Source organism: Oncorhynchus nerka, linkage group LG24 (assembly GCF_034236695.1).
Source record: "Oncorhynchus nerka isolate Pitt River linkage group LG24, Oner_Uvic_2.0, whole genome shotgun sequence".
NCBI classification, from domain to species: domain Eukaryota; kingdom Metazoa; phylum Chordata; class Actinopteri; order Salmoniformes; family Salmonidae; genus Oncorhynchus; species Oncorhynchus nerka.
The window spans coordinates 56,997,317-57,023,166 of NC_088419.1; the positions used below are offsets into that span (position 1 = coordinate 56,997,317).

The window sequence follows — 25,850 nt, forward strand, 5'->3', positions numbered from 1 at the left end:
GCCAAAAACAACATTTTTGTGGCCTTTCCTCTCCATGAAAGACAATGGCTAGGCTACATGGTCAATACTGCTTCTCTAACTTTTGACATTTTTAAAAGACTGATCCATTGAGACCAGATGGCAAAAGTGCTTAGTACATTTTCTTTCAAAACCACAACCCAAACTGAACTTCAAAGCAAATTAATACATTGTATCTTTATTAATACCTAGTCCGCTCTGCCGACTGCTTGGGTCTCAATGACTGTAGACTTATAGACTCAAAATCTCCACAGACCTCCTGTGTCTTGTCATGGCCTGGAATGCGGTCACTTACAGCCAAATCCTAATTTTAGGCTACTGCAAGATACACATTGGCAATTTGAACTTTCTCAAAAATTATGCATTGATGTACATGTAAGGGCTTGACCCTTATAAAATGCAGCAGTAAAGGCAAGCCAGTCTCTCCAAGTCCACAATGCACTGCTTCACAGGGCTCTAACATTAACTCCTTAGGGCTTAACACTGCCTGCCTGAGTGGAGCCTCTGCTGTCTCTGACACTGGCAGCCCTCTGACTCAATGCTCAGTCTCCTATCTGTCTCAATGGGAATGATGGACAGTATGCTGGAGATGGACCCAGCATGACTCTGTCATTCACCCAGAAACCCTGCTTGGCTGGGACAGACAAAGATCGTGGTCTGATAAACAACATGCTCCAGCACACACAGATGTCAATACACATTAACATGGATTGGCGTGCTTAATCATAGCCAGTTTCTCTAACCAAATGTTGTGACATAACAGGGTGTGGTATGCTGATGAATAGGACTCATCCGTTCCAAGACCTACAGTAGACAGGATACGACCATCTGCAGAGCACAATGTGTCAATACTGGGCCGACTAATTATGTGAATCTGTCAGGAGGATGGGTGTACTAAGAACACATCTAGACCATGTTATAAAAATGTACCTCTGTTTTTTTAAAGGACTTTGGTTTACTTCCCCACACAGTCTAGTAGACAGTGGAATGTTTACCAAGTCCTATGCACACCAATTCTTTGGGTGTCCTGTGTGTGTGTGTGTGTGTGTGTGTGTGTGTGTGTGTGTGTGTGTGTGTGAGAGCATATCCTCCCTGGAGATGTGTGCTCCTGTAAGACCACTGGGCAGTAGCTTCAGGCTGAGAGAAGAGGGGGACGGGGATTTCTCTCCCTCGCTCTTCCCCCTACCTTGTTTTCATCACTTACTGGGGCCTTGGATCAGAGCTGAGCAATTATCCCTCGCTGATCCCCGAAACTGTCAAGAGAATTTGTGAGCAGCATGAAAGTCCTTTTAGGGTGAACAGAGGGGACCATAGCAGTTTAAAAACATGAGTAGTAGCTAGGTTCTGTTTCACTCAGTAGACCACAAATAATCATGGTGTTGGTTGCTGAGAGAAGCACATCTTGCTCTGGTGACTAAGAGCTAATGCTCTTGTTTACCTAGAGTCTGTCTGGCTCAGGATCCATAGTGTAAATGCTATATGGGTGCGACCGTAGCAGTGCACACCTTCCCAAACTCCTGGGTTAGGCTAGACATAACATCTGGACTCAGCAAGAGGCTGACCATATGTGGCTCAACCGCAGCTTCATATGGAGGTACTAGGGTTGAATAAGGAGCTAAAATGTGTCCTTACAAAGTCGGTAACAAACTTGTGAAATAGGTGGCCAGATGATTTGAGCTTGGATACAATACAGGAAAGGTACGTTTCAGTTTCAGTGCAATTCGGTTTGATTAGAGAACCACCTCACTAACATTATCAGATGGGGGGGGGCAATGTAGCCGATGTTCTTTGTCCCCACACTTTGGTTCTGAAATCACCATCAGATTAAATGTTTAAAAACTATTAATGTATCAATATTTATCATTTAAAAATGAGCTATGCCATAACCAATGAATATATAGCACAACTTTGGATTTCACCCCCCCTTACTTTGATAAAAATGTTAACAGTACATTGATAACAATAACCTAGCAAATGACACAGGTTTTCATTCAACTAATAAAGCCTAACATCACATAAAGACATTTTAGCATTTGAATACTGAAGGTGACGTGCAGATGTGCAAGATCAGGAACAGGCCGCCTACCTGGCGTTGGTAAGCGTGCGAAACTGGGCACAGTTTGACTAGGCTGTTATTGCCTGGGGCTGCTTAAATGACTTGCAGATCAGTGACTGTCAACACAGTTACATGCAGTTCAACACTGAAGGGGAGGACACATCAGTTGTCACAAAAGATGAGAGGTATTTTTGGAAGGTAGAAAGAATGTAAAAAATAAAAATAAAAATAGAAATTGGGTGAACCAGCGATTCATAACGTTTTAATCGATTTTCTGACCGATGCATGCTACATTTGGATCGGTTTGGGGTCCGCGGACCGATGCACTTGTATCTTAACTAGGCAAGTCAGTTAAGAATACATTCTCATTTTCAATGACGGCCTAGGAACAGGCCGGGACAGATTTTTACCTTGCCTGCCTGTTACGCAAATGCAATCGATCAAATTGTAGATGCGGCAATCTGTATTCAATACAGGAACAAAAAGAAACCAGCACTGCTTTTCACGTCTTGCGCAACTCACAAAAGTGTCCCCAGTTCCCAATTGGCCTACTTCTTCATAGCACAAAGGAATAACCTCAACCATATTCCAAAGACTGGCGACATCGTGTGGAAGCGGAAGGAACTGAAAATTAAATATCCAATGGCAAAGACAATATAGTGAACAGAGAGGGGAAAGAAAAAAAATCTGAACAGTTAGTCCTCGGTGTTTTGCCTGCTACATAAGTTCTGTTATACTCACAGACATGATTCAAACAGTTTTAGAAACTTCAGAGTATTTTCTATCCAAATCTGAATAATATGAATAATATGCATATCTTATATTCTTATATTCTTGGCATGAGTAGCAGGAAGTTGAAATTGGGCACGCTATTTATTCAAAAGTGAAAATTCTGCCCCCTAGCTTTAAGAGCTTAAATAAAGGTGTAAACATGTTTTTTTGTTTGTTTTTAAATCGGGGAAATCGGCGCCCAAAAATACCGACTTGAAATCGGCCCTAATTAATCAGCCATTCTGATTAATCAGTCGACCTCTAGTTCAATGATTTCTGTCTGAGAGCACAAGCAGGACACCTTTACACACAGACTAGGTCTAGAAGTCTTTAGAGAGAATTACATGAGACTCACATCACATCTTGGACGTATGAGTCAAACAGAGTCAGACCTCAAGCTGTTGCACAGGGTGGACATAATGTTAAATCAAATCAAATGTTATTTGTCACATACACGTGTTTAGCAGATGTTTTTGCGGGTGTAGTGAAATTCTTGTGTTTCTAGCTCCAACAGTTCAGTAATATCTAACTAGTAAAAACGAACAATTTCACAACAATACACACAAATCTAAAGGAATGGAATTAAGGATATATGAATATTTGGACGAGCAATGTCAGAGCGGCATAGACTAAGATACAGTAGAATAGAATACAGTATATACAGTGGGGCAAAAAAGTATTTAGTCAGCCACCAATTGTGCATATTCTCCCACTTAAAAAGATGAGAGGCCTGTAATTTTCATTATAGGTACACTTCAACTATGACAGACAAAATGAGAAGAAAAGAAATCCAGAAAATCACATTGTAGGATTTTTAATGAATTTATTTGCAAATCTTTGGTCTTCGCCATAGTGGAGTTTGGAGTGTGACTGTTTGAGGTTGTGGACAGGTGTCTTTTATACTGATAACAAGTTCCAACAGGTGCCATTAATACAGGTAACGAGTGGAGGACAGTGTAGCCTCTTAAAGAAGAAGTTACAGGTCTGTGAGAGCCAGAAATCTTGCTTGTTTGTAGGTGACCAAATACTTATTTTCTACCATAATTTGCAAATAAATTCATAAAAAATCCTACAATGTGATTTTCTGGATTTTTCCCCCCTCATTTTGTCTGTCATAGTTGAAGTGTACCTAAGATGAACATTACAGGCCTCTCTCGTCTTTTTAAGTGGGAGAACTTGCACAATTGGTGGCTGACTAAATACTTTTTTGCCCCACTGTATATATTCTCAACCCATTCCTTTACTAGATTGTGTGTATTACGTTTTGTTGTGGAATTTTTTAGATATGACCTGTTACCATTTCGCTACACTCGCAATAACATCTGCTAACCACGTGTATGGGACCAATAAAATTTTATTTGATTTTCTAATAGCTAGCTAGCTATGTCATTGTCTTGCGAAATACATGCTAACCCTACATTTAGCTAATGTGTGTACGAATGAGGAAACCCCATTTAAATCGTCTGCTCGTGTTTGTGAATTATTTCATTACTCAAGAGTGATATGGTTTGGTTGCATTATTCAAGAGCGTTGCTAGCTAATATGTTTTAGAGGAAAATTTGCTTGCATTGTTGAATAGCTTGCAAGCTTCCTGGCTAGTCAGTGACTACTGTGATACTGATATTTATGGTAAATGTGGAGCTGCAGCGCCACAATGTCACGTTGCCAGCCTCAACAAAAAGGTTAGGCAAGGATGTAACGTAAATTGAAAAGTTTCTGTACATATGTCAATTTAAATCTCGTCGCGCTGCCTCTACTTAAATGTTTGTCAATGCGAATGAAGCCTTTAAAATCAATCAATGACTAGAGTCAACTGCATGCCCTAAGAGTCATGAATGATAGAGATGGTTTTGAATGAATAGCAAACAGTGGAGAGAAGGTTCAGTAAGTTCGCCAGCTGTATAATGAATGAACTTCCTTCAGTAAGTTTGCCAGCTGTATAATGAATGAACTTCCTCACTGTTCAATTCCATTACAGATTCAGAACCCCCCCAGCATCTCTATACTTTGTGAAACATTGTGTCAATGATGCCCTGACTGTCAACTCTGCATTCATCAGTAACAGAATATTCAGTGTAGTAAATGATTGACTGAGTTAGACTAACCTGCCATCTGACTAACCCAGAATTCAGATCTAGTTCACTAGAGCAAGTTATGTTCTTGTGATGCTTTGAGGTCAGTGCAGAATGGCTGCTAGTAGTCCAGTAACATGGAGTATGTTTACAGACACTCATAATTCGATACTAAACAGATTATGGCAGTAAATCGAGTTTGGAAATAGTCATGTAAACACCTTAAACCGGGCGTACAATACACGATTTTGGCCCCTTTGCCAGACCCGTTTTTGAAATCCGAGACAAAATCTCCACGATGTTGCCTACTCGGGGTGCACGGCCGTCACCGACGCTCATTTCATGTGAGCGGGTCATAGATGCAATCTGAGGGCTACCGATCCCGTCTTTGGACAGATCCAGACGCCTTGATATATTCAAACATGTTTGATTTTAAATTGGCACAAAATCTGCAATGCTCTTGTAGCGTGACATTTGCAATTACAATAATTGAGAACGATGATCAGCAATAGCCCGACTGAGAAAAAGTCAGTGAGATGCAGGGTATCGCGTCACCTAGAATGTGTAGACTCTCGCGCAAGAACTTTGACTACTACTGGTATGCGTATGTACTTGCCAAAGTGACAAACAGCTCTGACAAGCTCTTTATTCAATTCAAAATGTATTGGCTAGATATTTCAACTCTGTATGGCAAGCGTGAATGTCTGCCTGAAAACATTTGAGGCTGCTTTGAGCCACAGCTCGTTGTAACGATCACATCCTTGTTTTCAGGAGACAGCGTGGTATCGAGGAGCCTCATAACCAAGTAAATAACCTTGTAGTGTGACCCCACCGTCTGCGCCACATTGTTTAGTGTGCGCACTACTACGTTGGCAAGACAACAACAAAAAAGTGCAGGAAATACTGTTGTTTAATGTGAGATATTCAGCGATGTTAGGATTCTAAAAGTTGTGTAGTGTCCGCCTGGCATTACTCTGCTCATCTTTAATCGTCCTGAGGTCAAAATAAAAGTGAGCATACGCCGATTAAAACACCTGGTTTTCTGAGCAATCTTTCTAATTAGGACATGTAAACAGCTTAAAATCAGAGTTCCAGCTATGTATTTGATCTGCACATGTGCCAGCACCAGTAGCGCAAGCCTCCCTCTTATTCGCGAGTTTGGGAAAAACTGAAAGTATGCATCTTAGAAAGAGTTTTCACATACACAATGCATACTGTACATCTGAATGTATACTGAATGTATACTGAATGTTCACTGTACATCAGATTCAAATAGGCCTCACAAAAATAACATGGTCTGTGGTAGAACATTTATTATGATTGGCAATTTTCTGCATTTATAAAATTACCCATCATGTAGCCTGATTTCAGGTGTGTCCATGTAAACAGTATTATTAGGGAAATCGTTCTTCTTGCAAAGCATGTAAACTTTTTAAACAAACTATTACATGAATCTGACTATTCACAATCATATTATTGTGTGCATGTAACTGTGCTCATAGTTGATGTTACTAACCCCTGAGGAGTTCTAGGATAATGTCTGGATTCCGACCCATAATGATGAGAGATTGAATGATACTGGCATAAGTAATCCAGTGTGCCGCAGCATCCTTAGCATTAGCACAGATGGCTACTACTCTCAAAAATGACCCCTGTATGCGTACTAATATCCCCTGAATCCCTCCCATGCTTAAGAGAAACTGTTGCTCCATCTACTTTCATATTTAGAGACCAGTAAAGCAGTCAAGACTGTGAGATAAGCTCTCCTCATGCCTTTGTGTATGGATATAAAATGTTCTTCCGCCAGCCTGACTTAAGCACTGATATAGAGAACTCCCAGTCCAAAGAATTTCACTGTGTCATGTAGACTCTGGAGGGGATTTTTAAATAACTTTGAAGTCGTAACGTATTTGAAGATAAAATACAGAGGAATTAGAGCGGGAGACAGAGGAGCAATTTTGATAGACGGTTTAGTGGGGACGGGCTAGGTTCAAACGGCTCTGGATTATCTCAGACTCTAGTACCAGGGTGTGAAATAATAACCGCTCCAATTGGCAGTGTGCACAGAGCTGTGTAATTAGAATCAGCAGCAACCTTTGATTTGGGTACACAACAGGACACCGTGATAGTGATGTCATCTGTGTAATAAAGTCTGAAGCTGAGCTCTGCCCTCACGTGCAGACTGGCAACGACACATGCAGAGCAGAGGGGATGATGATGGTGCCTCCATGGTTCTTCAATATAATTCAACTGGAAAACTGGGCCTACATGAAAACATGAAAACACACAGACAAGGGTAGCCAAAAGAGCAGCCAAAAAACAAAGACATTCATACCCATGTAGTCAATTTACCCATAAATCCAGAGGCAATGCAAACATCAGTATATGCACGCAAAAGCACACAATTAGCCTGTTATAAGATGACGCAAAAAGATCAGAGAGGACTCCGGTCAAAGCTCTGTCCAGCGAGATTTACAGAAACCCTGAGAGTAGCACGTCGCTTGGGAGGGAGAAAGAGGAGAGAACGGGAGGAAGGCAAATGGATCATTGGCAAATTACGCAGCGAAGCACACCATTGTGCCTCTGTCAGCATTTCTGACAACTGCTGCCTACAGCAAAGAACAGAGGGAGAGATAAGGAAAGAGGGATGCTGAGGAACGAGTGGGTAAGCCAAGGGATTCACTGACTCACAATGGAGAGGAGGTACTGAAGTGTGGGGGGGGGGGGCCGAGGAGAGGAGATAGGCCTTAGTGAGATTAATTCTGTCAGCCTGACTGTTCATTGATCTATAGAGAAAAATTATGGTTGCTTGAGTGTGAAGGCCTGAATGGAACAAAATGGTGAGATGATTATTTAACAAACCACAGTGACTCCCACACCGTGTTCTCACTAAGTACATGATGATCTCGTGTAAAACTAAAACTCAACAACACGGTGAGGCCATATGTTACAGCTGACATTTTCACAGAACAATGGGCACAATCAACCAATCATTTTGATTTTATCCTTATTCAGCAGTGACAATCGGATTATCTTGGTTTCACTTTCCATTAGTGATGCTGATGTAATTAATAGCCGTGGCTTATTGGTGGGCTGGCTTAGGCTAGTCTACTTATTTTCAATCGTAAAGCTCTCAAGACAGAATGCACTTTTATGATCTCTTATCCGACCAAACATTGGCCAAAGAAAGACCTTTTTAGAGCAGGCAACAGCATATTGAAGAGGTCTGTGGAGCAACCTACAACAACCCCATTATGGCTTATCAACTACAACAGCTGAACCTTTGAATCGGAAGCTCTACATCAGAAGAGGAAACACACATGACCTTATTGTGCGTGCGGTGAAAGTATGAGTGAAATACTACATTTAGACTAAACTGTGAAGTCAAGATAGCACAGTGAAAGGACCTGTAATGTTAGAAGAATCCTTCCTGACACAATAAACAAGGACATGTCAGCAGGGAAGCCGATTTATCTCCAGTAGAATTTTTCCACAACAGTAGCTACATCGTCTGCTTGGGGAGATGTTGGGGAACTGTTCTGTCACCAGTAGCCTACATTATCAACCATTAAAGTCAATGTGAAGTATACATTTTCTATGTCCTGAAAAATAATGCTGATTTGCTCTCCAAAGAGCTCAAATGGACAACAGTCTTTGCACATTCTGGCTTGCAGATTCATTCAGACAGAATGTAGCTAGCGATATCAATCTGCCTGAGAGACTTTGTCAAGCTATATCAAAAATGACTGTGGGTCTCCAGAGATGCTAATGGTTCTCTGTGACTGCGTGAGAAAACAATTATACATCATATGTCCGTTGACATTCCTACACGGAAAGCTTTGACTGCATGTCTGTGGAAAGCGATGTTTGCCTATTTGCTAGTTGGATCGAGTCTAAATTAAACATCACCAGTCAAATTACTAACACTCCATCAGTAAGCCTATTTATGTAATAGGCTATAAAAGTACAAATCCCAATGACAGAATAGCATGACTTATGTTTAGTCTACACATGTATAAAGATCATGCACTCCTGTACATTTATGTATATTCAGTGCAATGTGCACACCTGGTGCAGCTGACACCGGCTGGGGCCCCCTAGTAAACTGAACTTTCATTTTCACCCATAGCTGAGCAGCAGTCCCTCAGACTGATTCATGGGAGTTATGTCCTGAATTATTGGCTTGCCTCTTGTCAAAGTCAGCACTTTTCCCCACAAAGGATATGGTCAAATCTTCTAGCCTTGCAGTACAGTTTAGAGGACCAGCTAAAATAACTTGACTGACAACCACCGTCTCAGCACCTCCACACACACATCTTTAAGAGGCAAGCCATTGTACAGATTCCTGACCGAGCACATGTATTACGCAACAGACATTAAAAGTATGTTGTGTAACATGACATGTTGACTGCACTGTAAATAGTTAGGCCTACGTTTTAATGTGAAATACGAGCTTGTGCTTGCAAACATCTCTAATGTATCAATAAATATCCCCAAAGAGTGAAATTGGGCTGGGATTAATAAATTAGAAATTTCTTCACCCCATTTAGTTGACATGGACACTACACATTACTCATATTCTGTTCTCATGTCAGTGTTAATAAACTGCTAGTTATCTATGAAGCTATTTTTCATCCGTATTCCCTGAGCAGGCTAAAACAGATTAAATGCATCAACAACAGTTCAATACAAACATACAAAATGAGACGGAAGAGTGGTATTAGGCTACATAGTTGTATTTGAGAAAGTGATCATAAAGAATCTATAATATAAAACTGCAATGGCCTGGTAGGCAAATACCTCTTCTGAACCATGCAGGTCATTTTCAGTCCCGCTTCCAAAAATACAGTGATAAGGAAAGTGATTTCAAAAAGAGCCAATCTACTATCACCAACATTGAAGAGATGAGCCAAACCCCCACAAACCTCATTTCCATAGCCTTTAACAGAGAAGCCACATGCAGAAATTGGGGTTTCAAGCACTGTCGGGTAAAGGGATTTGGAATGAGTCCACAGTGTTGACAGCTGAGAAAAATAAAAAGAGGAAAAAACCTAGACTGTGTATTCAAATTCAGCTTGTGTGAAAGATTTCGAAAGCGTTCCGCAGGGATGCTGGTCCATGCTGACTCCAATGCTTCCAACAGTTGTGTCAAGTTGGCTGGATGTCCTTTGGGTGGTGGATCATTCTTGATACAAACTGTTAAGTGTGAAAAACCCAGCAGTGATGAAGTTCTTGACACAAGCCGGTGTACCTACCATACCCGTTTCAAAGGCACACAAATCTTTTGTCTTGCCCATTCACCATGTGCCATGAACCCCACATTGGAGGTGTCATGAAACCCATAAAATCAAGCGGTCACACGGCAAAATGGTTCCATTCGTGTTAACACCATTCTTTTTTTAGATACACGTAAAATAAGGGCTGTGTCACGCCCTGACCATAGAGAGCTGTTTATTCTCCACGTTGGTTAGGTCGGGGTGTGATTACGGGTGGGTTATCTAGGTGAATTGTATATCTATGTTGGCCTGGTATGGTTCCCAATCAGAGGCAGCTGTTTATTGTTGTCTCTGATTGGGGATCATATTTAGGTAGCCATTTCCCCATTGTGCTTTGTGGGATCTTGTCTATGTATAGTTGCCTGTGAGCATTATTATAGCTTCACGATTTGTTTGTTCGCTTTGTTTGTGGGACCAGTCAGGCATCATGTTTTGCGGAGATACGCAATGTGTCTCCAGTGCGCATCCACAGCCTGGTGCGTTCTGTGTCAGCTCCTCGCACTTGCCGTGCGAAAGTGAGCATCCAGCCAGGACGGGTTGTGCCGGCTCAATGCTCCTGGTCTCCAGTACGCGTTCTCGGTCCAGGATATCATGCGCCGGCTCTACACACTGTGTTGCCAGTGCGCCTTCACAGCCCAGTGCGTCCTGTGCCAGTGCCCTGCACTTGCAGGGCTAAAGTGAGCATCCAGCCAGGACGGGTTGTGCCAGCTCTACACTCTAGACCTCCAGTGCGCCTCCACAGTCCAGTACGTCCTGTGCCTCCTCCTCGCACTCGCCCTGAGGTGGATGTCATCAGCCCGGTGCCACCTGTACCGGTCCCACGCATCAGGCCTCCAGTGCGCCTCCACAGTCCAGAGCTTTCGGGCAATAGTTCCCAGTCCAGAGCTTCCGGCGACGGTCCAGAGCCTCTGGCGAGGGTTCCCGGTCCGGGGCCTCCGGCGACGATCCGCGGTACGGCGACGATCCGCTGTCCGGGGCCTCCGATGACGTATCCACGATGGTAGATGCCCACCCGGACCCTCCCTTATTGAGTCAGGTTTTGCGGTCGGGGGGGGGGGGGTACAGTCACGCCCTGACCATAGAGAGCTGTCTATTCTCCATGTTGGTAGGTTGGGTGTGATTAAGGGTGGGTTATCTATATTGGCCTGGTATGGTTCACAATCAGAGGTAGCTGTTTATCGTGGTCTCTGATTGGGGATCATATTTAGGTAGTCATTTCCCCATTGTGCTTTGTGGGATCTTGTCTCTGTATAGTTGCCTGTGAGCATTATTATAGCGTCATGTTTAGTTTGTTCTTTGAACTTTTCTATTCCAAAATAAAGGATGGAAACATACCACACGGCATCTTGGTCTACTCCTTATGACGAACGTGACAGGCTGTGTTTCGTGTAGGCTTACCCTGGCATGACGTTTTGATAACCATGTAAATCTATCTTTTGAACAAGGTGACTTTTAATCAATATATTTGGCTCTATCAACTCTGATTTGAAAATGCTAATTAGCATTGCAAAACTACAAATCCCTGCAAGCTCCTGCACGTCATTTCTAGCGGACACCTTTGCTAACAGGTATTGTGTCAATTTAAAACGACAGTTCACAGAATTGTCAATTTAAAGAAATGTTGCTTATTTATTAATTACAACATTTCGCTAACATTAGATAGTTAATCCAGAGATTCTTACCTTTGACTCAATTCGTCAGTCTCGTCCAGATAATTGTGACATTTTTTGTTCTTTATGATAGCCACATCAGCAGATATTTTGCATTTTATTTTCGGGGGGTAAATACTGATAAAAGTCACCTTGTCCTAAAGATTTACACAGTTACCAAAACGTCACACCAGGGTAAGCCTACATGAAAAACAGCCATTATTTTAAGTGTTTCTAAAATCCTCTATGGGAAAATGAATGGTGGAAAAACGATTGGAACCATTTCCTTGTTTGACCTCTAGGTTTTATGGGTATTATGACTCATACTGTGGTACTCTATAACTCAAAGTATGGGATCATGGCCTCGGTTGATAGCGAAACTAGCCTATGAGGATCTTTGCAGTCACTGTCTGTTTTGCTCAGAATTTCCACAGGTACTAATGTATTTGTTGTTCACAGTCCAGGGCCTTAGAAAAAAAAAACGTTATGAAGTGAATACAACCATGACATTTTTATATAAAACATTGATATGACATGAAAATATCCTAGAAGGGGTGCTTATTTCAAAATTAACCAAGAAGTGGAATTCAAAATGGACTCCAATGGAGATGGTAATGAATCCATAGTTATTTAAAACAGCTTATTAAGTAACATTTTCAAAAAACAAACATGAAATCAAGTATTAATACACCAAATGTATTCCTTAAATTCTGATTAGTGAAGAAAATAAAAGATTGCACGACAATCGAGCATCCTGGCATTGACACTCCAGAGAACAGAAAGCTCACTTTTGCAGCGTCACATCATGGATTCTCTGCAAGCTTTGTCAGCCTCTTAAGAGTGTCCACAAAAGTGTCTAGGAATCAACTGTTTTAGACCATCCAAATCTTACTGGTGAAGGTGACGATTGGATGGCTTTCAGACTTGTTGACCAAATGCTTGTTTGGTCCACTGCCCGGTTTGAATTTTACAGCTTCGAGAAGTGATCCTTCCTCAGATTATTGACACAATGGTTGTCTTGTCATAGAGAAGGTGAAAGTGGACAAATCCAAATCAAGGGGATGAAATGGTTCAGCTGCCATGAACTTCAATAAACTCTTTCGGTTACTGGCCAAACATTCTAACCACTAGGCTACCTGCCACCCCTTTGCATATGATCACATGGAATAATAAAGGTCTTACATTCATAAACAGAATTAAGGTCTTAAAAATCTATAAGAAACATTCACTGATCATGCCGAGTTTGTTACTTCCTTGAGTAAGTATGGGTACCGCCCCAGTGACAATCTCTTTATCTGTGTAGTCTGCCCTGTGTGTGAAAGTGAACTGCAAATGTCAAGCCTGAGGCGATTTACAATCTGACAAGAAATGTCTATGAAAGTGCAAACCCTGTGCCACTGGTAGGGTATAATTCAATGAAACTTTTTTTTTAACCATTTGACCTAACTAAAATTAAGAAGTTTAACCCTTCATAGGAAGGACATCATGATATACAGTGCATTCGGACAGTATTCAGACCTTCACTTTTTCCACATTTTGTTACGTTACAGCCTTATTCTAAAATGGATTCAATAAAAAATGTCACTTAATCTACACACAATACCTCATGACAAAGCAAAAACAGGTTTAGGAATTTTTATAATTTATCAAATATAAAAACCTTATTTACTTAAGTATTCACACCCTTTGCTATGAGACTTGAAAATTGAGCTGAGGTGCATCCTGTTTCAATTAATCATCCTTGATGTTTCTACAACTTGATTCACCTGTGGTAAATTCAATTGATTGGACATGATTTGGAAAGGCAATCACCTGTCTACACAAGGTCCCACAGTTGACGTTGCATGTCAGAGCAAAAACCAAGCCATGAAGTCGAAGAAATTGTCCGTAGAGCTCCGAGACAGAATTGTGTAGAGGCACAGATCTGGGGAAGAGTACCAAAAAATGTCTGCAGCGTTGAAGGTCCAAGAACACAGTGGCCTCTATCATTCTTAAATGGAAGACTTTTGGAAACACCAAAACTCTTCCTAGAGTTGGCCACCCGGGGGAGAAGGGCATTGGTCATGGGAGGTGACCAAGAACCCGATGGTCACTCTGACAGAGCTCCAGAGTTCCTCTGTGGAGATGGGAGAACCTTCCAGAAGGACAACAATCAGACGGACCAGATGGAAGCCACTCCTCAGTAAAAGGCACAACACAGCCCGCTTGGAGTTTGCCAAAAGGCACCTAAAGGACTCTCAGAACATGAGGAACAAGATTTTCTGGTCTGATGAAACCAAGATTGAACTGTTTGGCCTGAAAGCCAAGCGTCACATCTGGAGGAAACCTGGCACCATCCCCACTGTAAAGGATGGTGGCGGTAGCATCATGCTGTGGGGGTGTTTTTCAGCGGCAGTGACTGGGAGACTAGTCAGGATCGAGGCAAAAGATGAACAGAGCAAAGTACAGAGAGATCCTTGATGAAAACCTGCTCCAGGGCGCTCAGGACTTCAGACTGGGACGAAGGTTCACCTTCCAACAGGACAATGACTCTAAGCACACAGCCAAGACAACGCAGGTGTGGCCTATGAAATAAATATTCAAGATACTTGTGATTTCTTGGTTCTTTGAGGTACACTGCATTTTCAGATGACGACAAAAGTATTATGATGAAGTTTGAAATATTTAATATATAAACACTCATTTTGCACAGCGTCACATCCATAATGGAGAATCTTCCTCTCTAAAGTACATATGACAATGTTTATATTTTCATCATTGTTGTCTGTGTGTAGCCAAGCCTAACTTTCAAAATGCCTATTCATATTTTACCCTAATACCCTGACTACACCTCGCGTCGCGTGCGCAAGCTTTGCTAAATAAATTCAGGAATCTATGTTATTCAATTATTGCACCCACACTGCTCGTGAGCATCTGCGTTGCCAAGGGCTAAAATAGAAGTCATTCCTATTTCTGATGCAGATCGCGCTGCAAGTCCTGCCTCTCCCATCTCCTCATTGGTTTATAGAAGCAGGTACCCACGTGCCATCTCCTCATTGGTTATAACCACGTGGGTGAATGAAAGTCGAACTGTTGCCGGTTGTCATGGTAATACTATGAAAGTTTAGATGCCAATCGCCATACCATATAAGTTAAACGATGAAAAACAATGGAAGGAGGTGATGACTAGAAACGATTCGGGTTGACCGTTTTTATGTGTGGATTAATTGTCGGAGTAGAGGACCTTGTGCATTTCAGGTAAAACAACAACCTAATGTTTATACCCCAGGACAAATTAGCTAGCAACAGCAAGCTAGCTAAATAGGACAAATTAGATAGCAAGTGCAAGCTAAATTTCCATAAATGTTTAATGTTTTCGACCTGTCCCCAAATTAATGTCAATGGTTCAGAGTTTGTTTTGATATTTTAAGCTGAGTGTCATGATCACGTTGGGTGTAGGGGGACAAAATACATTTATGCACGATGACGCACCCCGGTTTGGGTTCCGTGTAAGACTGAGATTCACAGACTTTTGATGATGTGTCTATTCTCCCAAAAATGCAACAAATACAAATTCTACAAATACACAGTTTACACAGAACTGATATTGCAGGCAAAAAATATTTTCTGTGAGTATAACAGAACTGATATTGCAGGCGAAATCCTGAGAAAAATCCAATCAGGAAGTGACTCTTATTTTGAAACCCCTGTCTTTCTATGCATCCCTATTGCCCATTGAAAGGGATATCAACCAGATTCCTTTTTCTGTGGCTTCCCTAAGGTGTCTACAGCGTTTAGACGTAGTTTCAGGCCTTTATTTTGAAGAATGAGCGTAAGCGATTACATTGCGTAAGTGGCCAGCTGAGGGCTCTCAGAGTGATTCTTGCGTAAAAGACAGAGGTAGTCATTTTTCCTCCCGCTCCTACTGAAAAGCCAATTGTCCCGGTTGATGATATCGAATAGATATTTGAAAAACACCTTGAGGATTGATTATAAAAAACGTTTGCCATGTTTCTGTCGATATTATGGCGTTGTCGTGACCGTGGATTTCTCAACATAACGTGACAAACAAACGGAGGAATTTTGGGTATAAAAATAATCTTTATGGAACAAAAGGAACATTTGCTGTCTAACTGGGAGTCTCGTCATTGAAAACATCCGAAGATCATCAAAGGTAAATGGTTCATTTGATTGCTTTTCTGATTTTCGTGACAAAGCTTCCTGCTGCTAGCTGGACATAATGCTATGCTAGGCTATCGATAACTTACACAAACGCTTGTCTTGCTTTGGCTGTAAAGCATAATTTCAAAATCTGAGATGACAGGATGATTAACAAAAGGCTAAGCTGTGTTTCACTATATTTCACTTGTGATTTCATGAATATGAATATTTTCTAGTAATATTTTTTGACCGTTGCGCTATGCTAATTAGTGTAGTTGATGACAATTCTCCCGGATGCGGGAAAGGTAGTTCCAATTAAAGCTTGGTGTGCGCGCTAACCAAGGTTGCCAGGTGCACGGTGTTTCCTCCGACACATTGGTTTGGCTGGCTGCCGGGTTGGATGCGCGCTGTGTTAAGAAGCAGTGCGGCTTGGTTGGGTTGTGTATCGGAGGATGCATGACTTTCATCCTTCGTCTCTCCCGAGCCCGTAAGGGAGTTGTAGCGATGAGACAAGATAGTAGCTACTAAAAACAATTGGATACCACGAAATTGGGGAGAAAAAGGGGTAAAATTCAACAACAACAAAAAACACACAAAAAATGGCTTTAGGACAACAAAGTCAAGGTATTGGAGTGGCCATCACAAAGCCCTGACCTCAATCCTATAGAAAAAGCATGTGCAAGGCAGGAGGCCTACAAACCTGACTCAGTTAAACCAGCTCTGTCAGGAGGAATGAGCCAAAATTAACCCAACTTATTGTGGGAAGCTTGTGGAAGGCTATCTGAAACATTTGACCCAAGTTGAACAATTTAAAGGCAATGCGACCAAATACTAATTGGGTGTATGTAAACTTCTGACCCACTGGGAATGTGATGGAAGAAAAGAAAGCTGAAATAAATCATTCTCTTTGCTATTATTCTGACATTTCACATTCTTAAAATAAAGTGGTGATCCTACTTGACCTAAGACAGGGAATTTTTTACTAGGATTAAATGTCAGGAATTGTGAAAAACTGAGTTTAAATGTATTTGGTGTATGTAAACTTCCGACTTCAACTGTATTTTACTATTTTTTTGGTACTTTGTAACCCTTTTTGTCCCCTACTCCGTTATGTCGAAATAGTAGTTAGTCTTTTCCCATCACTGCAACTCCTGTAAGAAGTTCAGGAGTTGCTGAGGCATAGTTCAAGAGCCATGCGTCCTCTGAAACATGACCCTGCCAGCCGCACCAACGTCAGAGGAAACACAGTACAGCTGGCGTCCGAAGTCAGCGCACATGCGCCCAGCCCGCCACAAGGAGTCGCTAGAGCATGATGGGACAAGGACATCCTGGCCGGTCAAACCCTCCCCTAACGCCGACAGCGCTGGGCCAATTGTGTGCCGACTCACGGGTCTCCCGGTCGCGGATGGCTACGAAACAGTCTGGGATTGAACCCAGGTCTGTAGTGACGCCTCTAGCACTGCGATGCAGTGCCTTAGACAGCTGTGCCACTCGGGAGGACCCTTTGATAAGTCAATTCTATGAGACATATTGTTTCTCATTTTGTCTGCAAATGTCACATATGTGACGACCCTCCTACTCTGTCTGCCGAATTCTTTCTCTTTGCCCTTTGTTTCCTTAATAGGATGTCGGTGGGCGGAGCCGGGAGGGTCCTCAGCGAAATGGGACACACCTGGGCCCGGGTGTGTCCCGGGAGAAAATACACCTTTTCCCCATTCATTGAGGAGACTCTCTCCATGCAGACACGCTGTTGGATTTTGGTTGTGGCATTTTTGTGGCTTTGGCACCCTTCAACACCCCTCATTATCACATATCTGCAAACAACCACTCACTTACACTACTGAGTACTTACACCATTGTTTATTGTATATAGGTTACTTCAGTTACTAAATACATATTTTTTATTCCTTATCTCCACGTTGTCTCCCATTTTTTTGTTACGGGCTTCGAGCCGGTTCGTGACACATCCATAACACTGGAATTGCCCACTACTGCCATATTTGCCAAATGTGGAAACTTGGTGGGTAGGCAAGGAACGGACAATGAAAGCTCCATCAGTGATTTTGGTATCAAAAGAAGAGGGCACAGGTGGGTAGGAATCTACAACGATCAAACCTAGAAGATCAGATTTTGGGGTTGGCAGGTTAAGCATTCTGTTATTTGAAAGGGCTGGAGGACATTGGTGTATTCTAATGAGACAAACTTGTCCAGGTTCCATCTCGTAACTTCCTCGCAATGTAATGTCGCCTGACAAGTCTACAATCACTTTTTAATGCTGATAGTTGCTTTCTCTCTTTTGTGACTGGCTTTGCTTTAGCATTTTTAAGCAGTGGTAAATTAATCCTCTTGTTGTTATGATGGATGGAAGTGTTCCTATCCACAACGACTTCCTTGGGCTATTTTTTTATATTGAGAAGTGCCTAGTTAATCAATGGTGCGGTCAGAGGTAATGACATTTTTGCTTGCACATTGAGTGTATCCAAAACCAGAAGCTCTGGACATTTATCTACAGTAGGAATGGGCTCCCCATGCTTGAGATTGTGTTGCACAAGCTGGCCACTTATTTTTTGAATGCTTGCTGGTGTGATGGACTTCAAAAGCTGGGATTCAAAATCAACCAGTAGTTTGGCCAGCTCAGGTCCAGCTACCATCCATCTCTGGAAGGCAGTGGGGTTCTCTGTTAGACCAACATTTTCTCTCAGCTCCTTGGCAAAATGTGTAGAATTGCAGGAAATTAACATTAAAACTGCAAAAGTGTATCTTGGCTCCATGGACAATTGCAGAAAATTGGCTTAAAAATTATGAAATTGCTACAAAAAAACTAAACAAGTGAGGCCTTTAAAATGTCCTAACATTATGCTGTGCAGACAGCGCCCATTGCCGCGCCCTGTCACACGCACCACTTAAGCCCCTTTTTGATCCAGAAAAAACATGACATTTCAATTGAGATTTCACAAAGGTTATTGTTGTAACCTCGGACAACATTTTGCTGGGAAGCCCAATTCCCCATTTAATCACTGGTGAAATCCCCTCGCAGTGATCTCAAACAGTTTCTAATACACAATGAAAGTAAATAAACACAGACTACCCCTTGCTAATCAGGAAACTATTGGGTATGTTGTGGAGGACTGTAGGATCGGGCGGTATCCAGATTTTCATATCGTCATACCGTCCTTCTCACATCTCGGAATATACAGTATTATTGGCCTGGTCCACAACATTGCACCAAAAACGCAAAAAAAAAGCCCATTGGGCGTCTATTCAAATCAAATCGTTATTGGTCACATACACATGGTTAGCAGATGTTAATGCAAGTGTAGCGAAATGCTTGTGCTTCTAGTTCCGACCTTGCAGTAATATCTAACAAGTAATCTAACAATTCCACAACAACTACCTTATACACACACAAGTGTAAAGGAATGATTAAGAATATGTACATATAAATATATGGATGAGCGATTGCCGAACGGAATAGGCAAGATGCAGTAGATGATATAGAGTACTGTATATACATATGAGATGAATAATGTAGGGTATGTAAACATTATATGAAGTGGCATTGTTTAAGTGACTAGTGATATTTATTTCATCCAATTATTAATTATTAAAGTGGCTAGAGATTGAGTCTGTATGTTGGCAGAAGCCACTCAATGTTAGTGGTGACTGTTTAACAGTCTGATGGCCTTGAGATAGAAGCTGATTTTCAGTCTCTCTGTCCCAGCTTTGATGCACCTGTACTGGCCTTCTGGATGATAGCAGGGTGAACACGCAGTGGCTCGGGTGGTTGTTGTCCTTGATGTCTAATTTGGCCTTCCTGTGACGGGTGGTGTAGGTGTCCTGGAGGGCAGATAGTTTGTGCAGACCTCACTACCCTCTGGAGAGCCTTACAGTTGTGGGCGGAGCAGTTACCGTACCAGGCGGTGATACAGCCCGACAGGATGCACTCGATTGTGCATCTGTAAAAGTTTGTTTTTTGGTGACAAGCCACATTTCTACAGCCTCCTGATGTTGAAGAGGTGCTCTTGTGCCTTCTTCACCACGCTGTCTGTGTGGGTGGACAAATTCAGTTCGTCCGTGATGTGTACGCCGAGGAACTTAAAACTTTCAACCTTCTCCACTACTGTCCCGTCGATGTGGATATGGGGGTGCTCCCTCTGCTGTTTCCTGAATTCCACGATCATCTCTTTAGTTTTGTTGACATGGAGTGTGAGGTTATATTCCTGACACCACACTCCGCGGGCTCTCACCTCCTCCCTGTAGGCCATCTCATTGTTGTTGGTAATCAAGTCTACCTATGTAGTGTCATCTGCAAACTTGATTGAGTTGGAGGCGTGCATGGCCACGCAGTCATGGGTGAGAGGGCTGAGAACACCCTTGTGGGGCCCCAGTGTTGAGGATCAGCGGGCTGGAGATGTTGTTTCCTACCCTCACCACCTGGGAGCGGCCCGTCAGAAAGTCCAGGACCCAGTTGCACAGGGCGGGGTCTAGACCCAGTCTCTCGAGCTTAATGACGAGTTTGGAGGGTACTATGGTGTTAAATGCTGAGCTGTAATCGATGAACAGCATTCTTACATAGGTATTCCTCTTGTCCAGATGTTTTAGGGCAGTGTGCAGTGTGGTAGCTTTCATGGGAACAGGAACAATGGTGGCCCTCTTGAAGCATGTGGGAACAGCAGACTGGGATAGGGATTGATTGAATATGTCCGTAAACACACCAGCCAGCTGGTCTGCGCATGCTCTGAGGACGTGGCTAGGGATGCCGTCTGGGCCGGCAGCCTTGTGAGGGTTAACACGTTTAAATGTTTTACTCTCGTTGGCTGCGGTGAAGGAGAGCCCGCAGGTTTTGGTAGTGGGCCTTGTCAGTGGCACTGTATTGTCCTCAAAGCAAGCAAATAAGTTGTTTAGTTTGTCTGGGATCAAGACATCGGTGTACGCGACGGGGATGGTTTTCTTTTTGTAGTCTGTGATTGACTGTAGACCCTGCCACATATGTCTCGTGTCTGAGCCGTTGAGTTGCGACTCTACTTTGTCTCTATACTGACACTTAGCTTGTTTGATTGCCTTGCGGAGGGAATAGCTACACTGTTTTGTATTCAGTCATGTTTCCGGTCGCCTTGTCATGATTAAAAGCAGTGGTTCGCGCTTTCAGTTTTTCGCGAATGCTGCCATCAATCCACGGTTTCTGGTTGGGGAAGGATTTAATGGTCACCGTGGGTACCACATCACCGATGCACTTGCTAATAAACTCGCTCACCGAATCAGCGTATACATCAATGCTATTGTGCTATCCAGAACATATCCCAGTCCACGTGATCGAAGCAATCTTGAAGCGTGGAATCAGATTGGTCGGACCAGCGTTGAACAGACCTGAGCACGGACGTTTCCTGTTTTAGTTTCTGTCTATAGGCTGGGAACAACAAAATGGAGTCATGGTCAGATTTGCCGAAAGGAGGGCGAGGGAGGGCTTTGTATATGCGTTGTGGAAAATAGAGTAGCAATGATCCAGGGTGTTGCCAGCCCGGGTCGTGCATTCGATATGCTGATAAAATTTAGGAAGCCTTGTTTTCAGATTAACCTTGTTAAAATCCCCAGCTACAATAAATGCAGCCTCAGGAAATGTGGTTTCCAGTTTATATAGAGTTCAATTAAGTTATTTCAGGGCCGTCGAGGGGGGGTTTACACGGCAGTGATTATAATCTAAGAATTATCTTGTTTGATAATCTTGTTCTGCATTTGATCGTAAGGAACTCTAGGTCAGGTGAACAAAAGGACTGGAGTTCCTGTATGTTGTTATGATCATACCACGACTCGTTAATCATAAGGCATACACCCCGCCCTTCTTCTTACCAGAGAGATGTTTGTTTCTGTCGGCTTTCCGTGAAACAAAGAATGTTACAATCTCTGATGTCTCTCTGGAAGGCAACCCTTGCTTGAATTTCGTCTACCTTGTCAGGAGACTGGACATTGGCGTGTAGTATACTCGGGAGCGGTGGGCGGTGTGCCCGCCTATGGAGCCTGACCAGAACACGGCTCCATCTGCCCCTTCTGTGGCACCGTTGTTTTGGGTCGCCTACTGGGATCCGATCCATTGTCCTGGGTGGTGGTCCACACAGAAGATCCGCTTCGGGAAAGTCGTATTCCTGGCCGTAATGTTGGTAAGTTGACATAGCTCTTATATCCAATAGTTCCTCCCGGCTGTATGTAATAAGACTTAAGATTTCCTGGGGTAACGGTGTAATAAATAATATGTAAAAAACGCAAAGCGAGGCGTCCATCTCTGTCGGCGCAAAACACCTTTATCAGAATGCTAACAAAATTAACTCAATTAGTAGCAAATATCCATTAAATCAGCAAGCTAAATATTTTATTAACAAGCGCAAATGAAAAAAATAACTAATTGTAAAGGCAGGCAATCCAGCTCATAAAGTTATAGGTAGGAGCTACCAAATGTCCTTTTTGGTGAGTTTGGACATTTTACTAATTAATGTGAATGAGAGGCATTATGCAAATGAACAAAGTTTGGACGCATGCTTGTCTGAAGTAAGAAAGGTACTGGCTCTGGAGCATCATGTGTAGGCCTACATGCTGTGTCTGTGTGGAGTCTGGAGTCGCTAGGGCAATGGGCTTGCCTGCTATGTTCAGGGAAGATGGGGAAGGAGCAGATGGGCCGAGGAGGAGAAAAAAACGCAAGAAAATCAAGATAGTGGCAGCTGTACAAACAACTCACCCAAAAGGGCTATGACTTCTCAAACACGACTCAAAGCTAACACAATATGATGCCCCGTCACCTTACTAATTAAGCCACTTACATAGCAAGTTAAACTTAGGGGTCGCGTTAACAATTCTGCGTTTTTCATGCAGGAAAATAGATAACTTAAAATATCTTGATGCGTTTTGTAAATGTAGATCTAAAATGCTTCTTATTGTAATTTTTTCTCAGCATCAGACAGCTGAATTTTGTGCTTCAGTTGCACTTCTCCACTCAGATGAGAATTCACAAAAGGGCATTTTTTCAGCAGACAGTACTGATGTGTAGTTACTTTTCTCTGTGTAGCCAGCCTACTGTTCTCCTGTAAAATGTAAGATTAACTTTAAGCAAAACATTAGAAAATGTAGCTGGCATTCTTCATATGATAAAGATTAGAAATATGATGGCCATCCATTTTTGCAAAAAATACCATGCTTTTTCATTGTAAGCTCATTTAATTGTGTGGCTGCCAACCAAATAGCGTTGCACTTCTGTTGTCATCTGATGAAAATGAAGCTATTTTCTGCTGAATTTGTTGCACTAATGTATTTTCTGTGAAGGAAAACTGTAGTTGCACGTCCCTGATCACTCTATTGAAGAAAGAAAAAAAACACGACTTTCAATATAAAACACAACCACTGTCAATACACAGTTAGACTCACCTGCTCCAGCTTTCTCCTGTTGTGCTATTTACAAACAAACACATGACTGTCTCAACTGTTCTGGGGAACAACAGTAAGGTTCATAATGTAAAATAATGTGACAGTTGAAATGAAGAACGCATTCTGCATTATCTCCTAACGTATTGCACAGGTTGACTGCAGGTATTTACTTTAAAAAGTATCTACAACTTCAAAAAAATTGTTAACGGTATTGAAAAACCATCCCGTGGCTTTTTCCAAATACCCAGTATATATGGTATACCGCCCAAGCCTAGTGGACTGTCATTACAATTGCTTCACCGGAACCTGTTAAAAAAAATGTAGTGTAGCTAGCCAATGAATGGCGCAGAATTCACTATCAACATGTTGTCAAAGCTATAACCAACCACTTTTGGAGCTAACTAGTGCTCACAAATGATATACTGATGTCAACAGCAGATGGGAGTTATATTAATGACATGGCTAACTTAGCTAACTAACATTTCGGGAAAACAAGTTATATTAAGTGGCTAGCTAACTAGCGTTAGCAACATTTTGGTCAATGAGACAGAGCTAGCTAACCAACTGAACTACCAAACAATATAACAAAAGTATCATTTCAGATTTAAAAAAATACTCTGCATTTCAAGAATCACAGTTGCAAGTATCCCTGGGGGACTTTAAAATGCGTTGTTGTATTTCAATAGTTAGCTTGTTCTGAGGTAAATTCTCCCTGACTATCTAGCTTTTATTTTGGTGATTGTTAGTTCTCAAAGATTATATATTTTTAAAATACATAGCTCTATTATCTTTCCTACATACATTATAATTGGTTTTAGTTGTTTAAGTTTATACTGAAAGTGTTTTCCATTCTGATTTTTTTTAACACTGAACTTCAATGACAGAAAAACCCTGCAAACTTAATAACATGGTGTTTTTAACTTTTTAAAGACATTTGTTGAGGTGTTTCATGTAATAGTTCAACAAAATTCTAGTGGCTTACAAGTTGATTTCTGGTGTTTCCATGCCATTTCTGCCACTGTAGGCTGGTTGCTTATGAAATATAATAATACCTGGCATATTGTTGAAGACTGGTCCACTACTCAAATAGATGTTTTATTATATATGGCAACAATAATTCAAAATCACCTTGCCAAAGTCCGTATTGGCAGCCAAATTGGATTATGTAAATAAATATTAGGGCTGCCATGCCCTCATTTTTGGGCCCTTCTAATATCAATTAATAGATTGCAAAGAGCATCTGTATTTCACTTTTTGAGCTGCTCCGGACTATCAGACCTGATTAGTTATATGACAAAACATACAAATCAAATGTCTCATGATTCAGTAGTTCTCTACATCTTGTGCGAATGATTCAGGTGGAGCAGTAAGAAAAGCAGGATCAGGCAGACAAGTATTTCATCCTGTACTAGATAAGACAAATAGGAGGGAAAAGGCTAATAAAATAGAATTTTTAAGATTAATTTCCAAGATAGTAGCTAGCTAAATAATGCCGGTCCTATTTTACACACTACATGGCAGCAGCACTGGTATGCTTCTTCATCAAGCCTATGGAGGCTTGCTTCCTCTAACCGTCCACGCTAACCACGATCCGGAGCGCCCCGGTTTGGCAGCAATACGAGCGGTGAAATGTCCAAGCTAAAACCATTGAAAAATTACTTATTTCCCCCCTGTATGCAGTTAAACTAACGTGCTATTTAGTGGGTTAGTTTGTTAGTAACTGTTATCTCAATGACAGCCGGCCTAATCTGATAGCTAGCTGAGTCAGTGTGGCTAACAGTTAGCTTCCGTTCCATGCATGGTTTATTGGCTAGCTATGTTAACGTTACCTGGCTAAAAGTAGATGAATCACCGCCACGGCTGTAACTGGCATCAATATAGCTAATACAATGCCGGTTATAGATATTATCAATACAAATAAATGCTTACCCATGTCACTGTCCCTTCCGTAGCTAATTCCAATGACAGTGTCCGCATCCTCTGATGCTGTAGCCCCGGATAACGGTCTCGCCTCTGACAGCCCAACTGCTCCCTCGGCTGCTGCTTCCATTCAGACTCCCGGAGAAAGGGCGAGCCCTCCAAATGAAAGACCAACAGCGATGGTGCGACTCGGCGAAACCAAACGGTTGTTATTCTACGTCCTACAGCTAAACCATACGATGATATGAAAAAATAAATGTCGGGTGATATCCGTTATGGCCTAGGGCCAGGCATCTGTGCGGTGGTTATCAGCGCGTCGGCGGCACAAATCCTCTCAGTTCGACTGCACTTGCTGCTGTAGACACGGGTTTACCCTTTTCCGTCTGCCTCAGACTGATTTTTGAGGAACTGCTGCTTTCCATTGGCTTGGGTTGTCACTAGTTACCATAGCCGCAAAGTCAAAATTAGCTATAAAAATAGATGAAAAAGGCTTTTTTGGTCTTAATTTAAGGTTACGGTTATCGACATGAGGTTAACA

At 42.1% G+C, this 25,850-nt stretch overlaps 1 protein-coding gene across 1 annotated transcript in view; it reads right to left on the reverse strand.

The window, feature by feature from the left end:
* Positions 1-25,687, reverse strand: part of pip5k1ca (phosphatidylinositol-4-phosphate 5-kinase, type I, gamma a) — a 76,899-nt gene extending 51,212 nt beyond the window's left edge. Inside the window, 1 exon segment of the mRNA XM_029632391.2 lies at positions 25,322-25,687. Within this exon segment, the coding sequence (XP_029488251.2) occupies positions 25,322-25,442 (121 nt within the window). The 5' untranslated portion in view covers positions 25,443-25,687.
* Between the last annotated feature and the right edge of the window lie 163 nt (positions 25,688-25,850).